The sequence below is a fragment of the Cydia strobilella genome, chromosome 2, assembly GCF_947568885.1.
Source record: "Cydia strobilella chromosome 2, ilCydStro3.1, whole genome shotgun sequence".
In the NCBI taxonomy this organism is placed as follows: domain Eukaryota; kingdom Metazoa; phylum Arthropoda; class Insecta; order Lepidoptera; family Tortricidae; genus Cydia; species Cydia strobilella.
In genome coordinates, this window is record NC_086042.1 from 581183 (window position 1) to 603435 (window position 22253).

At 39.7% G+C, this 22253-nt stretch overlaps 1 protein-coding gene across 2 annotated transcripts in view; it reads right to left on the reverse strand.

Annotated features, from left to right (window-relative positions):
- Positions 1–7284: 7284 nt before the first annotated feature.
- Positions 7285–22253, reverse strand: part of LOC134755366 (SPARC) — a 31552-nt gene continuing 16583 nt past the window's right edge. The window contains exons 2-9 of one of the 2 annotated variants that reach the window (XM_063691908.1): positions 21530–21598; positions 20302–20460; positions 18115–18175; positions 17642–17763; positions 16104–16250; positions 10753–10955; positions 9578–9725; positions 7285–7956 (exon numbers count right to left, since the gene is read on the reverse strand). In XM_063691908.1, the coding sequence (XP_063547978.1) occupies positions 7894–7956; positions 9578–9725; positions 10753–10955; positions 16104–16250; positions 17642–17763; positions 18115–18175; positions 20302–20460; positions 21530–21592 (966 nt within the window). In that variant the 5' untranslated portion in view covers positions 21593–21598 and the 3' untranslated portion in view covers positions 7285–7893. Of the gene's footprint in view, positions 7957–9577; positions 9726–10752; positions 10956–16103; positions 16251–17641; positions 17764–18114; positions 18176–19909; positions 20075–20301; positions 20461–21529; positions 21599–22253 lie in introns of those variants that run through there. The other variant, XM_063691910.1, reaches the window with a different exon arrangement.

Here is a 22253-nt window from a genome sequence, read left to right on the forward strand (position 1 = left end):
CGTAAGTAGGTTTTTTAATATATAGTGCAAATACCGTAAAATGACAGATTGACGTATTTTGACGAATAAAAAAACCAATTGACGTTTGGTTTGACGGGAATTTTCAAAATTAATATTATTCCCAATATTTCTTTATATGTGATAAAGCCAAGCTTTTACTCATACGAATAAAAAAACGCCGGCAAGCCGAAAGAAAAGAAATGGCACCGCGCCGATGCTGTGTGCCTTCTTGTACATCGGTACAAGGACAAGGTAAGTAAAGTTTCAAGTAATTACTTTATCGTGGTGCTCCTGAACATCTATTTATTATTTAATATTTGTCGCATAAAAAATACAGGCTGCAAAAGGCAGCTTTGATATGCGCATTCTCTAGGTACCAGTAGCTTCGGGCAAAGCACAATATGTATTTATACATTGTTGGCGGTGGTAGGTATTTATATTGTAAGTTGTAATTGTAATACTTCAAAATTATGAGCAGCTAGGACTAGTGCTTATTTCCCTTTGTGTAAGGTAGATTGGGATAATAATAATAGATTTAAAATACTAAAAACAAAGAAAAATTATACAACTGGCGGACTTAATACTAAATGCCATTCTCTTAATATTAAACTTTTTCAGCTACTTTTATGGCTCAATGGATAGTAATACAAATTGCTTTGCTTTTTCATTACATTTCATGTAATTTTCATGTCATATAATATAATTTTATAAATGGGAAAGCAACTCTGTCTGTCTGTTACGTACCTCTTCAAGCTTAAACTGCTAAACCGAATTAGATGAAATGAATGCAGATAGTTTAGGGCCCAAGGAAGGACAAAACAGTTTTTATCGACCAGTATCGTCGTCGTTCCACGCAGACGAAGTCGCGGGTAGAAGCTAGTTGGATATATTGCTCAATACATTATGAAAATACCATTTGAAAATAAGACTAGACTTAGGTTTGACAGACGCTTGTAATATGACAGACGTTACTGAAACTTATTGAAATGTATACATACCTGTTTTATGCTTCTAGGATTACCTTTGCATGGGTTTCCGAACCCTGGTAAGCCCGATGAAATCGAAAGGTTTCGCACGTGGGTTATGAAAATCGGTGGCACCATCGTTGGCGAAAAAAATGAAGATATCTTCAACAATCGTCGCGTATGCCATCGGCATTTTGAAGAAAGACATACCTTTCCCAATCAGAGACTTACAAAATTGGCAATTCCATCTCTGAATATACCTGGTAATTATACGTCTAACTAATACATCGTAGTAAACAATAAGACGCCGTCATACAAAAAAAAGTTATTACGCTCTCATTTTAAAACGACTAGCTAGATTGCTCTGAAACTTTGTACTAACAATAGGATAAGGTATATCTAGGTCTTTAATTAGTTTATGTAATTTCAGATACAATAGTTAAAAAAATACAGCGAATTTAAGTTTTTCACACAAAACTTGTTTTTGCTCTTTTTCGATTGTTTCATAAACTGTAGACTGAGCACATGATTGGCGCGACAGTATCTCGCCGCGAGATAGACTACCCCTCTTTTACTAACTGTATGAATTAAAGGGGGACGGGTAGTCTATGTCGCGGCGAGATACTCTCGCGCCAATCATGTGCTAGCCCGGCTGGAGCTATATAAACTAATTACAGACCTAGATATACCTCATGTCATTGTATGTGCAAGGTTTCATTACAATCCAACACGTAGTTTTAAAATGAGAACGAAACTCCGTTTGTATGGGAAGGTGAAATTCGGCCGAGCTTGCCGGGGACTCTTAAAATGTTAATACGGGTCACTCACGTACTTTCGTTCATTTTCTTCAACGATGACGCTTCCACACGCGTTGACTAAATCTCGGTCAGACAAAGTTGACAGTGACCCGTTTAATGTATTGAATAAATTGTAAAATATTTATATGCTTAAGTATATTGAAATGGCGCTAATTAAAAAATGATTTTAGTTATAGTGTCCTCAAATGTACCGACCTATCTCAATAAGTAAAATGTAATTTTTCTTTTGAGACAAATAAATATCTTTAACCCGATATAAATATATATTAAAAACATATATATTTATATAGGTACAGATTTTTAGGTAAACATAAAATTAGACAAATTGGCATATTTTCTTCCTTTTCCTCTATATAAAAAAAAACTTTTTGTAATTCGACAAGATCTTAATTGTAGATAACATTTTCAGGTGTTAAACAACTGCCGAAAGAAAGCTGCGACACGGCAGATATCCTGCTCTTCTTCGACAAGCTGTTTGACTCTGTCAATGGTAATTTTAGTGAGCCTAAAAAAGGAAAGATATACCGATGCGCTGTGAAACCCAGGTCACCGCACCGAAAATTGTGGATAAAGAGCCTGAAAGTCCTTAAAACCATGAAATATGTCACCAAAAATGGGTCGAAATCAGTAGTTCCATCAATATCAAGTTGGATCAAAACTATCGAAGCTTTTCAAGCCATCACAAAATACTTGCACTCACTTGGCTTGAATTCATTGCTGCTGCGAAACTTTAATCAGGATCCCATAGAAAACTTTTTTGGTGCAATTAGGGCTCATGGTTTAAGAAACACTAAACCAAGTGTGTACACGTTTATAAACTCATATAAAGCCCTAATGATTAATAATTTGACCTCACCTCATTCCATCGGGTCCAATTGTGAGGAAGACGATAATTATTGTCTTCAGTCTTTAAGATTTTTCTTAACTGAGAAAATAGCAGTTCCTGACTTAGGTGAATTGACTGTAGACAATGCTCATTTAATGATTGAGATTATAGACACAGAAAATTTAATTAAAACTCAAAAAGAGAAATCTGCAGCAGTGGCATATTGTAGCGGATGGCTAATAAAATTATCAAAAAAGAAAATATACAAAAATTGCCCCAAATGCAAGTGCGACTTAGAAAGCGACAACTTACAAGTATTTCACGAATACATCAAAATAAGAGAATACAGGCATGACAAAACTTGGCTTTTATATCCAACGAGACCGGTTTTCGATATTTTTTGCCAAATGGAGAATATTACTCTTAAAGTTTTAAAGGTCTCTTGCCACATAAGAAGGCTCACCGAATACATTTATTAATCGCAGCAATACATTTAGATTTTTCCTTTTTGACATGTGAAAAACATGGCGAGGAGTTGACGAAGTTTATGTTAAAACGAAGCATCATATTTTTTATCAATAATTGGTGCAGAGAAATAAATGAGATTTTAATGGGCAAAACCACATTTTGGGACCAGGAGGACGAGATGAAAAAGACCGCCTATGAATATTATTTAAAACACAAAGTCAGGAGATAGATAAAGGGGATCCCATGCCCCAATGACCTTTGATCGAAATCCCTTAGTTTTCTAATGTCTTTTGTAGCTTATCATATTAACAGTAACGGCTTTAAGCAATATAATTACTTCAAAATTCGTTGTTTTCGAGCTATTTGGCATCAAAGAACAATTTTAGTGTTAATTATTTTAAAATCCTTAGACAAATTTTTAGGGACGTCAAAGACTAGAAGAATAGTGTTTTTTTAGACAATGTTTAAAAAAATCATAAATAAATAAGTATTCATTTCTTTCAAAGTCCGGTAGGCAAAAATGGAGATAAAAGATTGAAGAACCAAAAGTAGAAGGAGATATGATTCAAAAGTTGTCAAATATCGATGAAAACCTCGAGTAGCCCCTTAATGAATAGAATCAGGCGTTACTTTGTGAAAATCCATATTAATTAATACAAAAATATTTATTTGCGTACTTATTTTTGCGGTGGGAACATTAATTGCATGTAAAAATGCGCAAGTATAACGGGTGACCACTGATTGACTAGCACGTTAACTTTTCGAGGATTAGCAAAGTAATATAGTATACACAGTATGCGCTGCCTTAGTGACTGGGAACGTGTGTAAATAATCACTTATATTGTATAATATATTATACTTGAACTAATGTCAGTTTTCTTTCATTTGTTGAAAATTAAAACTGATTTATGTAATTTTCTGTGCAACGGACGACAAAGATTACTACATAAATCAGTTTCCAATAATAAAATTGTTAAGGTGAAGGGGGCGAAGTGCGCCTGCCGTGTAAGTGTGCCTATCTATATAGTCTATATAGATATATAGGGGTAGGCGCACTTACACGGCAGGCGCACTTCGCCCCCTTCACCTTACCTGCAGGTAAAGAGCCCACGAGTATGCGCATGTGTGTGTGGGTGTGTGTGTAGTGTGTACATGTGTGCGTGTTTTCTACTATAGTCTCATTAGTTGAGAGCAGGACCGCTAGAGGCAGCACTAGTAGAGACGTGAACGTGAAATGTCCGAGAGTTTCTTATCTATTACAGTAATAACATATACTAATCTATGCTTGTAGTAGACAATTTCATGCAGTGTAAGTATGCTGCAATGGCGTTGCGGTATGTTCGTGGAAATACGTGCAAGAGGATTCGGGTTCGAGACTGGTACGTCAGGGGTACTTTTTTTGTCCTTTTTGTGTTATCTTATGTTTCTTATACCTTTTATTCTTCGAATTCTTGTCCAATTCCGATATAACCGAAATATATTTCAGTGATATCGGAAACGGCTCTAACGATTTCGATGTGTAAGGGGTTCGATCTAGCTAGGTCTTATCTCTGGGAAAACGAGCATTTTTGAGTTTTTATTTATGTTTTCTTTTTCTCCCAGATATTCAGTATTATTAATAAATTAGTTTATAACGTTTTATAAAAATATGTGACGTTTTGAACTAAAAGGTACCACATTGTCGGTTGTCGATTAGGTTGATTTCATTTTGAAGCTTTATGGAAATATGACAACAATAAGTAGGTACCCGTTTGGTTGAAAACGCCACATATATTGAAAACCTGACTTTCACAAATCTCACCTTTTTGGGTTCTTCCAACTCAGAAAGGATGGAGAATACTGACGATTCTTAGTAGCACTAGCCCAAGGAAGTCCAGGTTTGTAAGTGTCAGGTATCAGTTTTTTTTTAAAGCGCTAAATATAGTTCTACAAGTAAAGCAATCCCTTACTGCCCAGCCTCTATAGTATTTTTCAAACTGGAAGGGTACGATGATAGATTTCATCTCCATACAATTTATAACCTAATAATGCCAAATGTTGCAAAATTATATTGAATTGAGATCTATCATCGTACCCTTGCAGTTTGAAATAGTTATTTACGATACAAGTGCGGAAAAGATAAAATTCGAAACGAGTGGCGACAGATTAAAACACGACCGCAGAGTGTTTTAAATCGACACGAGTTGCGAATTACCTATTCGCACGTGTATCGTACATAGTTTTACAGTACATATGGCCCTTTAAACTTTCGACATATGCATGAAAAGTGCTCTTTACGCACTAGGGCGAGAAAGTTGCACCATATGTACTGTAAAATACTTTTTAGTACATATGGTGCTACATATACGTTACCGCCCTAGTGCGGTAATTAGTACAATACGTGGATACGTCGAAAATGTAAAGGGCCATAATTATGTACTGTAAAACGTTGTACAATACACGTGCGAAAAGGTAATTCGCAACTCGTGTCGATTAAAACACTTCCTTCGGTCGTGTTTCAATTTATCGCCACTCGTTGCCAATTTCCTACTTTTCGCACTTGTATCGTAATGTACTAATAATAAAGTAGTAATTGTAAAATAAAATTAAAACTTTTTTTATATATTTTTTTTGGATTCAAGTAGGTACAGTGAGTAACAACATTGCATGGCCTTCTAATTATAACTATTATAGAAAACGGGATATTTATCATGTTTATTTATATTATTTATTTCTCGATATTTTGGCCGGTCTTGCAAGACCAGTCGTTGTGGAGATCCCTGGGGAGGCCTATGTCCAGCAGTGGATGTCTTCTTGGTGTAGATGGATTCACACAACAAATGAAATAACATTTTTTCATATTTGTTATCCGTAGTTGTCCCTGTACCTGAAAGAAAAATAATATCATGATAGCACAAAATCTCTAATGTTATAGGAAGAAAGATGATGCAACAATACGGATTCTAATAAAGTTATCATTTACTTACCTAGTAATAATTGTGTTTTTCATTCATAGACAAAATTCCATAATTGTCATCCCCAGGAAATGTTTTATTTTACTTTATTGCAGTGAGGATGTCCTTTTTCTGGCTAATGAAGGAAAACATTTTATTTCCAAGAATGCCTCTTCATTTTGCACAATACCTAAAAAAAACCTAGAGTTAGTGACACATTGACTATTTGGCAACCAAAACAGTAATAATTACATTATATAGGTATTGTTCACTGCTTATATCTACCATTACGGAAGAAGTGAGAATTATTTTCTAAAAAGATCGGCACGAGAAAATTACAATGTACAATGAAGGAATGAAACTGTACCTACCTTACGAAACTTCACCATCATGAATTCCGCTTCAATTGAGTCTGAATTTTTCTGGATTTTCGCGGACCAGAACACCGATGATTTTTGTAACTTGATTTAGACGTTGCTATCATTTTCAATTTATACAAACAAATTGACACAATAAACATGACCCTATGTGTCAGTGTCAACACTGTCAAATAAAAATGCACTAAACATGACGGCACTGCAAATCCTGCCAGGTTGGCCAGGCAACGTCGCCAACGTCATAGAGTGGCAACGCCGCACGCAACGTATTTGTACACGACATTTGTGACACACACATACGTAAAATTGATGAAAAAATTACGTTGATTTATGTATGATTTCTGTATGAAACAAAGTTTTTCTATTAATTTAGCGCAAACGAATATTCGAAAGTATATAAATGAGCAAATATTTGTGTAGTAATAGTGTGTAGTGCCTTAATTAAAGCAGATTGAATTTTGTATGTAAATCGAACCACCTTAAGTTGCTTCAAGACGAAGGAAAGAAAAGACAAGCAAATAATAGAGATTGTAGACCATTGTATAGGTAGTCTTTAATACCTTGTATTTCGTGACGTTGTAATATTTTGTAAGTAACTTTGATCTCATTTAATTACAGGAGTTAGTTACCCTTTTTTGCGTCAAATTGTGATAAAAAAATAATTTGGTCCTCTTATGTGCCCTTATTTGGCCCTATGCAGTAATAACATAATACTAATCTATGGGTATGGGCCTTTTTTGGAAAACCATTTAGACACTAGAGGGCGCTAATTGAAAGTAAAATATGATACATTAAGCATATTATACAGTAATTGTTTAAAACAATAATGAAGAACGCCATTTTACTTACTGACTTATCTACTTACTTGTCACTTGAAGAGGGTAGAGTAAAACACAGTTTGTAGTTTTAAGTATATTAATAAAAAAATCTTAACCTTTTTTGGTTGTGGCATCACAGTACATTAATTGTATTACAAAATAAAGACAATGTTGTCGAGTATTCTTAAATGAACTGTACAGTAACCTAGGGTACTTCAAGAGCTAATAACTAAGGTTAAGTATTAACTAGCAATGCACTGAGATTAAGTTTTCAATGCTGTGATATTTTTTTATTGAAAGTTCTCAGAATTTATATTATTCGACGCGACAAGGCAATACAAAATATTTCTACCAAATTTAACTCTAGAAATTGCCTTTAAATATTTCTTTAGGTTCGAGAACTTTCCAGTTAAAAAAAAATCTGCACTTCTGTACATTGCTCGTGAGGTTATAACTTAGTTAAGTATGGCAGTGTTCATGGACCTAAAACACCACGGATAATGTCGCCATGACAAAACTGTGACTCCATAACATGCCGATTTATATTTACGAGCGCACGCACACATTCACGATTCGAGGGCCGAGCGGTGATTGGCACAAACCCGATAACTGATGAAGTCACAGCTTCGTTCGTCTGACGTGGTGTCTTGATATTCTTCGTCCATAGCAGCGTTGCGTTGAGCGCGGCTTATGACTCCTCGACGCTTTCGCCGTCGCCGATGAACTCATCGCAGCGATCCTCCAGCTCCGTCTAACATGCAGACAATGAGATTTAGTTTAAAAAGCCATAACTGTGTTGTCTTCATTTGCAGTTTCACTTTACCAAATATCGCTAGAGAAAAAGGAAGTTTAGTATAAATTAGTTTGTGGCAAAAATTTCATTTTTAGTACAAGCTTTTATCGCTGACTCTAATCTTCTTTCCATAGGCAACTAATACTCATCGAGACACTAAAAACCCCAAACACAATTAGGTTGCGTTGTTTTATCACAGTTCCTATCATCTCCATCATCAGATCAGCTCGATTATCATATTATTACATTGTCACCCGACTTACATATGTATGCAAATTTTCAGTTTCATCGGAAACTGGGAAGTTCGTCAAATTTAACTTCCGTATACAAACATAGTTACATACATATTACATACATACTTACTTACATAGGTACATTGCAAGTTAATAAAAAGCTTGTAAAAATACACAAAACTGTAACATGCTTTACATGCTATAATAGTTGAAGCGTTCTCTCTATTTCTCCAAGATCTCATACGAATCAGTAATAGTACCTATTTCATACAGAAGGCGATGCTTCACCCAGCCCTTAATGGAAGATTGACTGAAACCTGTTCATTGCCGATCAAAGAGGATAATATATAATAGGATAGAGCGGTACTGTCATAGTGAATTTTGTAGCCACAGTAAATTCACTGCCATCTATCGACACACGATTAAAACTAAAAATGAAAATGTATAAAAATACCATAAAATGTATTTATATATGGATAAATGCTCTTTTTTATTTGCATTAATTATTATTATATTATTTTGACCTATATGTTCTTTCACTGATATGCGTTAAAATTGTTAAATAACAAACGAAACCGTCAACGCCATCTATCCGAGAGTAGGCCAAAGGTAGTGGCGACATCTAATCGAGAATCAAATTTTCTTGATTTTCGAGGCACGTTTTTTCCTTAGACTGTATCAATTTATTACGGAGTTATATCTGTCTTTGGTGCCGATGTATTGTGCCATGTAGGTATGTTTGTGTCTTACTTAATAATACTCTATGGCGTCGAAGGGTTAGGTTACCGTAGGTCGCATCTAGCTCGACTGATGCGGTGGTCGCGGTCTGCGTCGCACAGTTCAGGAATGGAGGGTAGTGCTCTAGGGGTTAGGTGACCGTACCTCGTCCAGCTCGAGGCACTTGCCCCACTCGGCGAGGGTGATGCGGTGGTCGCGGTCTGCGTCGCACAGTTCAGGAATGGAGGGTATATAGTGCTCTAGGGGTTAGGTGACCGTACCTCGTCCAGCTCGAGGCACTTGCCCCACTCGGCGAGGGTGATGCGGTGGTCGCGGTCTGCGTCGCACAGTTCAGGAATGGAGGGTATATAGTGCTCTAGGGGTTAGGTGACCGTACCTCGTCCAGCTCGAGGCACTTGCCCCACTCGGCGAGGGTGATGCGGTGGTCGCGGTCTGCGTCGCACAGTTCAGGAATGGAGGGTATATAGTGCTCTAGGGGTTAGGTGACCGTACCTCGTCCAGCTCGAGGCACTTGCCCCACTCGGCGAGGGTGATGCGGTGGTCGCGGTCTGCGTCGCACAGTTCAGGAATGGAGGGTATATAGTGCTCTAGGGGTTAGGTGACCGTACCTCGTCCAGCTCGAGGCACTTGCCCCACTCGGCGAGGGTGATGCGGTGGTCGCGGTCCGCGTCGCACAGTTCGAGGAAGGGCGCGATGCAGTGCTCCAGGGCCATCAGCGGAGCCCGGATTGGGAAGAGCTCGTGTTTGGACACAAATCTGTAAAAATAAAATTTTGTGAGGCCCTTCAGAAGTTTGGCCACTGCGCTCGCATTCTTTATGAATGGTAGTAAAAACAGCACGTGTACTGGTTAAATGCCTGTGGACATAATTCCTGATGGTTAACTTCAAAAAATAATCAACTTCACAAAACCATGCTAAGTATGAGTTTATGGTCTTCACCAACGGTTTTACTGCACCAAATGTCATGTCCATATACATTTAAGTATACAGCTTGTTTATGTCTTACCAGTCATTTTGGACCCGGGTATGTCCTTAAACTACGCCCGGACCCGGGTATGTCCTTAAACTACGTCCAAAAGAGAGGTATGGGCACTGTGAATATCATCTCGCTTTGTGTGGTAGGGCACAGGACAGCGGATGTCATTCCAGATCTAGAGCAGAGCCCAACTGGGGAAGTACCTCCACCTTACAGAAAACCGCAGCCAAATAACACTAGACCCTACTCATGGTGTTGTGTTCCTGCCGGTGAGTAAAGTTGCCAGAGCTCAACGAGGGAGAGGAGTGTTAGGGTCGGCAACGCGCATGTAACTGGAGTTGCAGGCGTATATAGGCTACGGAGACTGCTTAACATCGGGCGGGCCGTATGCTTGTTTGCCACCGACGTAGTATTTAAAAAAAAAATCATGGGCGTCTAAGTCACACCACTTCCAGATAGCAGCGTTGGTCCGTCTCCTAATAAGGTTCGCTTCGGCCTCGCGTTCCATGCGTTGGAAGTGCGCAGGTAGTTAGCGACGCTCAGCCAAGGTCGCACATGTTAAACAGCTATTTACAGTGTAGGACAAGTTATGCTTGTAAGCTTGTTACCTGTCATTGTCATGGGCGTCTAAGTCACACCACTTCCAGATAGCAGCATTAGTCCATCTCCTAGTATCCTAGTAAGGTTGGCTTCGGCCTCGCGTTCCATGCGCTGGAAGCACGCAGATAGTTCGCGACGCTCAGCCAGGTCGCACATGTTAAACAGCTATTTACAGTGTAGGGCAAGTTATGTTTGTTAGCTTATTACCTGTCATTGTCATGGGCGTCTAAGTCACACCACTTCCAGATAGCAGCATTAGTCCATCTCCTGGTAAGGTTGGCTTCGGCCTCGCGTTCCATACGTTGGAAGTGTGCGGAGAGTTCGCGACGCTCGGCGAGGTCGCGCATGATGTTGAAGAGCCAGTCGCGCATGCGTCGGGGGAAGTCGGCCATCTCGCTTTCAGTGCATTCCTGTAAACATACAAGGCGTGTTTTGTAACAGTGAATCTTAGACTCTGAGGCAACACTATCTATCAACACTTGTTATCCCTTAAAAAAACCGGCCAAGTGCGAGTCGGACTCGCGCACGAAGGGTTCCGTACCATTACGCAAAAAACGGCAAAAAAATCACGTTTGGGTTTGTTGTATGGGAGCCCACTTAAATATTTATTTTATTCTGTTTTTAGTATTTGTTGTTGTAGCGGCAACAGAAATACATCATCTGTGAAAATTTCAACTTTAGCTATCACGGTTCACGGACAGACAGACAGACAGACAGCGGAATCTTAGTAATAGGGTCCCGTTTTTACCCTTTGGGTACGGAACCCCAAAAAAGTAGGTAAATGTGTCAAAAAACTACAAACCTATTTACCGTCGTCGTCTTGTACGTTAAGTTAAGACGCCCGTGTTGTCTCTTCAAACGTTAGAGCGGACTGTTCAGATGTTTTTGGGCATCTAAGTGATAGTGACTATTATCATAGAGTAACTTATACTAAAGCGGTACTGTCATAGTAAATTTTGTAACCCCAGTAAATTCACTGCCATCTGTCGACACACTTTAAAACTAAAAATGAAGATTTATAAAAATACGATAAAATGTATTTAAATATAGATAAATGATTTTTTTTATTTGCATTAATTATTTTTATGATTTTGACCCATGTTCTTTCACTGATATGCGTTAAAATTGTTAAATAACAAACGAAACCGTCAAGCCATCTATACGACAGTAGGCCAAAACTAGTAGCGCCCTCTGATCGAGAGTCCAATTTTCTTGATTTTCGAGGCACGTTTTTTCCTTAGACTGTATCCATCTATTACGGAGTTATATCTATCTTTGCTATTATCACAGACTACATATTAATAAGACGCTGCCATCCCATACATTATAAAAGCTTTTATAAAAAAAAGATAAACCGACTTCAAAAAGGATGAAATAAAATATTATCCTTTTTAGGGTTCCGTGTTTAAGTATATGCGTTACCAACTGATATGTTTGAAGTCGGTGCCAAGCCAAATTTTAAACCATATATTCATAGTAATTTTGCAGTGCAATTCGATAAAGATACATAGATATAGAATTGTCCTACGTGGGCGATCTTGTTGCGAACGCGAACGCCTTGGGCCGGCCGCGCCGTGCCGCGTCGCTTCGCTTCGCGTTCGCGAGTGTTCGCCTATGTAAGACGCAGCGTACACGACGACAATAAACGAACTTTCTGTATACCTCAGAACAGAACACACGGTTGAACCTTCTTGGCGCAGTTCGTACCATGCTTGTCGGCACGTTTGTGTAAATCTAATACGTTTTTTCGTCGTATTTTTTTAAAAACCATTTCATACTAATTCTTGAACAGTCATAGCACGCAAGTGTGGGATTGGGACTGAGTTATTTTCTGTCGCTTATCCAGAGGACTACATTTCAAAATATAAAACAATTCAAGGAACCTTCATGCAAATTTTCAGCTAAAGCGGTTCAGTTGTTTAGCCATGAAAAGGTAACAAAGACGCAGACATAATTGCTTTCACGTTTATAATATTTGTACAGTTATAATGGGATTTATAGACATAAAGCTGATTATTTTTGACTGGTATTGTTACTACTTGGAGTACTTGGCTTGGCACCGACTTCAAACATATCAGTTGGTAACGCATATACTTAAACACGGAACCCTAAAAAGGATAATATTTTATTTCATCCTTTTTGAAGTCGGTTTATCTTTTTTTTATAAAAGCTTTTATTTTTCCATTTTTAGTTTTAAGAAATAGTTAAGAGCGTGACGCATGAATGAAAAACATAATCATGTTGAACAAGTTTTAAGAGAGGTATGGGCACTGTGAATGACATCTCGCTTTGTGTGGTAGGGCACAGGACAGCGGATGTCATTCCAGATCTAGAGCAGAGCCCAACTGGGGAGGTACCTCCACCTTACAGAAAACCGCAGCCAAATAACACTAGACCCTACTAATAGTGTTGTGTTCCTGCCGGTGAGTAAGGTTGCCAGAGCTCGAGGGAGAGGAGTGTTAGGGTCGGCAACGCGCATGTAACTCCTCTGGAGTTGCAGGCGTACATAGGCTACGGTGACTGCTTAACATCAGGCGGGCCGTATGCTTGTTTGCCGCCGACGTAATATAAAAAAAAAAAAAAAAACAAAAAAAAACAAAAAAAAAATTAAAAATAAATAAATAAATTAATAAATAGTAAATTCGTAAACTTTATTAAATAATCAGAATTTTCCTCGAGTCCGTCTGGGAAATCATTCCTGTCACTAAATCCATTCTCCGCCCCGCCACTGACCCAATCCCTCAAACCCCCCGATCACTCAACCTCAAAGCACATCAACCCCTGATCACTGAACCCCTCGACCCTAAACCACCAATCCTTCAACCGCCATTCCCCGACCCCTAACCCCAGACCCCTTAACTCCTAACCCTAACCCCCTATCCCTTAACTCCCAACCCCTCAGTCCCCGACCCATCAACTCACCTCCCCTCAACCCCCAACCTCAAACCCCCCAAACACTAACACCCTCTATCTTCACCTCTCAGTCTCTTTGGTTGTTTCCAACACTACCTACCTACCATCAAAAATCATAATACACATACGAGGGAAGTTATCAGTAGCCTTACCACGAGTTTGACATTGATATATTCGCTATCGTGTGCGTAACTTACTGTTTATGCATCTCGCTCGTACTGGCATATTAGTGTACAAAGTAAGTTATGAATTAGTGTCAAACTCGTGGTTAGGCTACACTTGCACTACATCAAATTGGTGGTTTTGGGGAGGAAATGCTTGAGTTACTTTAGAAAACACCGAAATTACCATACACGTACCTTTAAAAATTGAGGAGTTCCCTCAATTCCTCACGGATTCCATCATCAGATCAAAACCAAAAATATTACGAAAACACCTTGGAGAGGTAACTTCTGTCAAACAGAAAAAGAATAACTCAAATCGGATCATGGGTGCCGGAGTAATCGCTGAAATCATTATCATCACAACAATCATCATCATCAGCTCCACTTCATCAAATTGGTGGTTTTCGAGAAAAAATGCTCAAGTTGCTTAAGAAAACGACCAAATCACCATACATGTGCCTTTAAAAATTGAGGAGTTCCCTCAATTCCTCATGGATCCCATCATCAGAACAGCACCAGATTAATGTGGGACCACCTTGGAGGTAGTTCCTTTCAAACAAAAAAAGAATTGTTCAAGTCGGACCACGGGTCTCGGAGTAATCGCTGAACATCCTACATTAAAAGAATCATCATCACTATCTTCAAAACAATCATCATCATCAGGTCCACTTTATCAAATTGGTCGTTTTCGAGAGAAAATGCTCAAGTTGCTTATGAAACCACCCAAATCACCATACATGTGCCTTTAAAAATTGAGGAGTTCCCTCAATTCCTCAGGGATCCCATCATCAGATCAGAACCAGATTAATATGGGACCAACTTGGAAGTAGCTCCTTTCGAACAAAAAAAGAATTACGCAAATCGGACCACTGGTCTCGGAATAATCGGTGAACATACATAAAAAAAAAAAAAAAAAAAAACAGCCACAACCGAATACAGAACCTCCTCCTTCTATGAAATTGAAGTCGGTTAAAAACATAGCCACAACCGAATACAGAACCTCCTCCTTCTATGAAATTGAAGTCGGTTAAAAATGCGACAGCTTAAAAGAGCGTCGTTACCAGATGGCGTCACTGAAAATGCGCTGTTGCCTATCATTGGATACCAGATGGCGCTAAGTGTCACATCCGAAACATAACACTTCTTAGGAAATATCATCAGTATCATCACAGAATAACTAATAGTACTACCGTACAAAAAATTCACTCCTTCACAAAAGCCAGATTTAGGTATAAAATTATACCTACACTCGCCGCCTGCAAGCAAAATTGAAACTTATAACCGCGCACGAACCGTGAATCTTCTTTGCGCGCCGCAGTTTTATGACCTAGCTGCGAGTGTCGGCACGGGGTTGTCACTTGACAAGTTTTTGTACCTATACCTACTGATTTATTATTTTTAAGATAAATATATAGGAATTACAAACGTTGATTCTGTAAACATAAAAATTTTTGCCGGAGATAGTATGTCTGATTCTCACGGAAGTAGGTATGCCACAGAAGTATGTATGTACGTATGTAAACACTTTATTGTACATAAGACAGATTACAAACACAATAAAAGAACAAAAATATATACAATGTACAAAGGCGGACTTATCCCTATAAGGGATCCCTAGAAGTACTTCCTTAAGTATTCCTTAAGAAGAAGAAGAAGAAGAAGAAAAGAAGAAGAAAGAAAAAAGAGAAGAAGTATTCCTTTGAAAATATGTCGGTCAGTATAGGCCGGAATTAAAAAAAAAAAATTCTGCTTCCTTGTTCTTCCGTTTATTCAGACATCCGTAAACAGAACATTATCTTTTATACATATTAGATCGCGATTTAGGTTTCGAAGCCATTGCGTATTTACAATTTTGTGCGAGCGCCACGTGACACGACTATCGTGCGAGCCGAGCGGCAGCCCACTGCCATACACCTTCTCGGGCGGTGCGCCGGCCAAGTATACCTAAACTGCGCAGTGACACCCCCCTGGTATCATGTAATATTAGAACTCCTAACGACATCTATACATCTTCATTGTAAGTTATCTAGACATATGTCAACGATTACTAATAATCAACAGATGTTGATTTATTTTCTTGCGATAATTATTTAAAAAAGTATTAAAATTTAAAATAATTAAAAAATGAGGTTAATAGTGTCATACTATTTTTGAAGTCACGTGACATCTCTTGAATTTTTCTGGAACTAATTGAATTATATGGGTTGATGGCTACTCTATATATGATTACTTTATGCTATTATGCTATGAGGCTTTTGTTTATGATGCTTACGTTTGACTTCGTAATAGAAAACCGTAGGTAGACTGTCCCAAAAGGTCCCCTGAAATCTCTATCCTTGTATCTAAACGTAAGATTGGATCAACACAGCAAAATATGAAGGATAAATGACTATTCGTACTATTGTACTTGTACCTTAAAGCAGCAGAACTCAAGTGTAAGCGCTATAAGAGCTATAGATCTGAAACAGCTGAAAAACTTACGGGCATCTCGCGGCACTCGCCGTAGTACTCGATCTGAAGATGGTGGAACTCGGGGCCTTTGCAGACCTCTGAGCCGTCGAGACAGAGACAGCGCTGCTGGTAGACCTCGCAGTCGGAGGGCCAGGTCTCGTTGTGGTTGGTGCATACCTTTGAATTTGAAACATACCATAATAGTTAGTACGCCCTCGCCAGACAAAGTAAGTAAGTAAGTAAATATTCTTTATTGCACCAAAATTATACATTTTACATACATGTAATACAAAGAAATATCTAAAGAAAAAATAGAACCAGGTAACAACAGGCGGTCTTATCGCTAAAAAGCGATCACGAAAGAATGAAGGACTTTGGAACCGGCTATCTGGAACCAAAGGAATTCAAAACGCTACCCATGAGCTCCATCATCCGGCACATGGAGATGGTGGGAAAAACTCTTAAGTAGCGGACGGATCTTCCCTAGGGGGTAACTGCACAAAAGATCCCTATGGGTCGAAGTGTATCCGCAAGGGCCCCCGAAAACCATAAGATAAGATAAGATAAGATAGTACGAAGGAGAGATGAATGACTGGAAAAATGTATACTGATTGGGAACACAGAAGGCAGTGTGTGTTGATAAGCGTCGACCCCGGTCTCACAACGATCAATTAGAGGACTTAACTTCTTTTAATAATGGAGGCGATAGAGTCAAAATCATGTTTTAAAAGTGTAGTCGTTCGATTTGTAGCTGGCTCCGAACGGCTAATCCTTTGTCTATTGTTAAGTAAAATCTCACGTGCTACTTAAAAAAAGTTTGGGTCGCTTTAACCGGTTACTGAATTACGACTATGGTAATTTGAATAAGATTCAAAATGAACTAATGGAATAATATTTTGCGAGGCTGTGTGTGGCTCTACGGTTAGTGAGTGCCGGCGAGTCGAACGCTACAGAACCAGTCTAAAATTTGTCATCTAGATGCGTAACAAAGGCGCGTTATTGGAGAGCGCGCTACATTGGTTTTTTGAGCGTTGGACTAGCTCGCGCTCAGGTGCCAATTAGAATTCTTCTTCTTCTCAGTCGGATACTCTTGTCAGAGCAGTCGTGGTCATTGATGTCGTTGTACGGCTTTTTTCGTACACGCACAGATTTAAAGGTGACCCGGTGAGAGCTTTGACTTGGTCGGTCCATCGCATTGAGGGCCGCAATCTGTGTCTTGTGTCATCAACTCTGCCCTGGACAACAAGCCTCTCCATGGCGTCGGCTTCCTTGCGCGTAACGTGACCGAAGTATCTAAGGATACGAGAGTGAACGATTGCCGAAAGTCGTTGTGTAACCTTGAGTTCCTGGAGAATGGATATATTAGTGCGGCGCTGAGTTCACGACAACCGCAGCATCCTTCTCCAGCACCACATTTCCAAAGCATCAATGCGTTTCCGTTCGTTCTCTCTTACTTAGAATTATACGACCCTTTTTTGCAGGTGTAAGAACGTGCGGTTTTACTTATTAATAGACAAAGGGTTAGCCGTTCGGGGCCAGCTACAAATACCACTATACTCTATCCTTACCTTGCGGCGCAGGTCTGTCTCATCAGGGCACTCCTTGATGCAGTTGCAGACGGCCTCGCCGTGTTCATCGATTTCGCAAACACGACCAGCGCTGCAGTGGACCTTTAGGCACGGATCGGCACCTGCATAAAATAAAATCATAAGCATCAATGGGGTTGGCCGGTCGAAATAATTAGCAGATGGCGCCAGCATAGCTCGCCCTGTCAGTCCCTAGAATTGTGTCATTTTTTTGTTTTTTTAATGCCCTCTGGATGCCAGCCCTTTCGCTGTGTCTCACTCCTACCTATGGCCGCCGCTCGCCGCTTTTTTTGATTTTTGGCTGTCACCTGACAATATCTCTATTTCTCTCACCCTACCTTCGACCACGCGAGCGCGAATGAGAAGTTTTACGACCCCGGTCCTCATTCTGCTTTTCGTACTAGTGTGATTATGATTTGAAGAGCTTCCTCGATTTCTTGGACAAAAAGACTCACCTTCGGGGAATACATCATTGATGTCGGCTCCAATCTCGTTCAGACGTTTCCGCTGTGCTTCCTGCGAACATGTATAATTATTTTAATAGGTACCTACATATGTATAACTAGTTTTCTGTAGTAGTAGTCCTACCTGTGACTTCATCTGTATAGAAATCATAAAAAAATTGAAATAACCCCGTTGAAATAATTTCTTAAGGGGCCCACAGACTATCAATCCGCCGGACGATATCGGCCTGTCAGTTGTTCGGAGCTGTCAAATTTTTGTTCTAACTGACAGGCCGATATCGTCCGGCGGACTGATAGTCAGTGGGCCCCTTTAGTGGACCTCTAAAACAATTGAAGATTGTAATCAATTATGTTTAAACTTTAAAACTTCTACATGTGTATGTCTGTCAAACTATAATATCGGAACTGTTGTGTCAGTTGTGTGTACACTTATTAGACTATACAATTAAAGCCCGACCAGGAATGATCATGCGCCATGTTGCGGAATTTCACTGGAACTAATTTTTTCATACTATACTGAACTGTCACCCTATACACGAGAATAAACAGCGCCCTCTTGACAATCCATACTAATATTATAAATGCGAAAGTCTGTCTGTCTGTCTTTCTGTCTGTGTGTTCCCTCTTCACGCTTATATCGCTGAATCGATTTAGACGAAATTAGGCATAGAGTTAGGTTGAGTCCCTGAGAAGGACATAGGATAGTTTTTATCCCGAAAATCATCCCTTAAGAAAGTAAAAAGCGGGGTGGAATTGAGATAATTAGTGAAGTGCCTGCTAATTTGTGTGCATAATATGCTCAAATTGATTGATTGCTATGAGAATTTTTCCAGGCGCTATACTTACTTTAGGTGTTGTTACTGCCTGTTACTAAGTCCACGCAGACGAAGTCGCGGGCAAAAGCTAGTGATCATATATGGTCAGGCTTTAAATACCTATTTCTCATTTTGTGTGATGAACAGCACGGATATTTGTTCCTAAGTCATGGGTGTTTTCTATGTATTTATATGTAATATATATATATTTTTTTTTATGTGATATTCAGCAAACGAGCCGCCTGATGGGAAGCAGTCATCGTCGCCCATGGACGTAAGCAACATCACAGGAGCCACTTAAGCATTGCCAACCCTTGAGAACCCTAAATACCCGCTTCTTAAAGAATCCCATGTAGTAGCACAAAGGAAATACCTCAGGAGGCAATTCATTCCACATTCTGCACGTTCTGGGAAGAAACGAGCGGGATGCCCGCTTATTCATGGTGTGCCATGTGTCTAAGAAGTGAGGATGAGCTTTGCTCCTTTGGCGGGAGGATATTATATCGTTGTCTGAGTACCCACAACACAAGCTTTCTTGAGCTCACTGTGGGTCAATTTGTGTAATAATGTCCTATAATATTTATTTATTTATTATGATTATTACAAATTACGGAAATAGGTACCTAAAGACATAATTTAGTCGAATTTAAACTGTTGCTGTTGTGTTGAACCACATAATTTATTTACGAGAAACAGTATTGATGCGTTGCGTCATAACAGTCAACAAACTCGGGAGACAGAGGCGTTATTGTTCATCTAAAAATAACTTAATATTTACTCAAGCATTGCTCCAATGCCCTTGTAAGAGTATTGTTGTCTCTGTCTATCATACCTGGTTTTATACCGCCTCTCATCTTCTCGCTCTATCATGCCCATCTCCAGATGATCAGCATCGGCGTCGTCCCTGTCCTCGGCATCGCCACAGTGCGCCAACGCCCCTGTAAGAGTATTGTGGTCTCTCTCTATCGCACCTGGTACCGCCTCTCGTCCTCCCTCTCTATCATGCCCATCTCGAGATGATCAGCCTCGGCGTCTTCCCTGTCCTCGGCATCACCGCGGTGCTACTCCAGCGTCGGTGCTACGGTGGTGGTCGTTGTGCGGAGACGCTTGCGACGTCTACGGTGTTTCTGCAGAGTGGGCCAGTATTGTCGTCTTTATCTATCATACCTGGTACCGCCTCTCGTCCTCTCTCTGTATCATGCCCATCTCGACATGATCAGCCTCGGCGTCTTCGCTGTCCTCGGCGTCACCACGGTGCTCCTCCGACAACGGTGCTACGGTGGTGGTCGTTGTGCGGAGACGCTTGTGACGTCTACGGTGTTTCTGCAGAGTGGGCCAGTATTGTCGTCTTTATCTATCATACCTGGTACCGCCTCTCGTCCTCCCTCTCTATCATGCCCATCTCGAGATGATCAGCCTCGGCGTCTTCGCTGTCCTCGGCGTCACCGCGGTGCTCCTCCGACGTCGGTGCTACGGTGGTGGTGGTCGTTGTGCGGAGACGCTTGTGACGTCTACGGTGTTTCTGTGGAAATGCGGATTAAAAAAAAATCGTTTCACTTCGTGACATCTTTACTGGGTTTAAAAACACGTAATCGCCCAGGCTAACACATGAGATAAAAACCTCTATTTCAAAATGACACAGCTACAGCTTTGAACACCGTCATACAAGGGCCTGAGAAAGATAGTCTTATTGCGATTCCTATAAGAGGAAAGAGAGAATAGTGCCATGCTTTGTCCTTATCACCGACCGCGCATTTTTTCATGGTCGGGTTATGGCATCATAGCAAGGAGGCGATGGCGAAATACCGAAATATATAAGAGTGAAAGAGAAAAAGGATTATGCTGCCATACATGAAACTGTCAATACATGAATATGTCTTTCTCTTTCCCCAGGGGCCCGTTTCTCAAAAGCTTGTAACTTGTAATACAAGCGGATGTCACTTTTTGACAGCTTTTGTTAGAAAGGGACTTCCACTTGTATTACAAGCTACAAACTTTTGAGAAACGGGCCCCTGGTCGCTCGGTTTCATGTCTATAACTACTTGTATATACTATGTCTATGCCGTCATACGTAGCTTGCCTATCGGTGTCCTATTTTATCAGATATTTTATTAGAGAATGTGCAGTGCAGGATCGCACTGTTTCAAATGTTTCAATGCCTCTTCAAATCAAAGCAACAACTAAAAGATACGTTATGCTGGGGCGGAACGGAGATGCTGAAAAGGAACGCGAAAGCTTATGAACGCCCTATGCCATCGATTTAGAATAAATCGATGCTCTATGCACGTCTGGGGTGCAGGACAGCGACAACAATATATATAACAACAACAATACAATAACAACAATAATACAATATATTATAGTATATAAATATTACTAGTTTGTATATTGGCGCTAGTATATATTAGAATTTATATTTAGAACATTTTTTTTCGCATCGCACTGCACCCACCTTAACTAATTTCTGTTTGGCCCAGTGGTTGACTGGTAGAGAATGCCTCAAGGCATTAAGTCCGCCTTTTGTACTTGTTCTTGTGCAATAAAGTTTAAAATAAATAAATAAATACCAACAGTTTGTCTTGTTGTCTCACCTGGGCGTCGACGGCGCAGATGGCTGCGACCAGCAAGGCCAGCAACAGCAGGTTGCCCTTCATGATTAACTGGAACAAACAGAAACTAACATTAGGTAGGGACCTACTTATAATATTTAATGTTTTCACGCTACTGCGTACTGCGCTACTCATTTACATGTCAAACAAAAATACAAAATATTCAAAGATAAGGTAAACGTTAAATTATAAAGTTACATTATATTAAATTGCACATTTTATTATTTTTATTTACAGGGTTTGATTGTAGTGTTAGGATCAATGATCCTTTTCCAGAAATTCGTTTACATTGTAGCACGCAAGGTCAATAAGGAGTGCTTTAAGTTTTTTTTGTAAATGAGGCATTACTGTCCGGTTTTTTTTATCCCAGGGGATGTATTATAAATTCAATATACGCGATATAATCCGTTTTCATAGTTTTATTTCATGAGTAACTATCGCGGTAACCGAAGACAATATTTAAATACAGTTGATTTTTCCACTCTTAGCCATAAGTAATAGAGAGGTAGTCTAAGAAAAAAACGCGCCCATTACTTTGACATCCAAAACAGATGCCATGTTTTGTGGTCACTGAATTGTCAAACGTCAACTTTTTACAATCAGTTACCGCAAAATGTATGGAGCTGTACAGCGCCATCTCGTTTACCTGTCAAATTCGAAGCACGAAATTGTCTTAGATTTTACACATCTTACTCAATCAATGTAT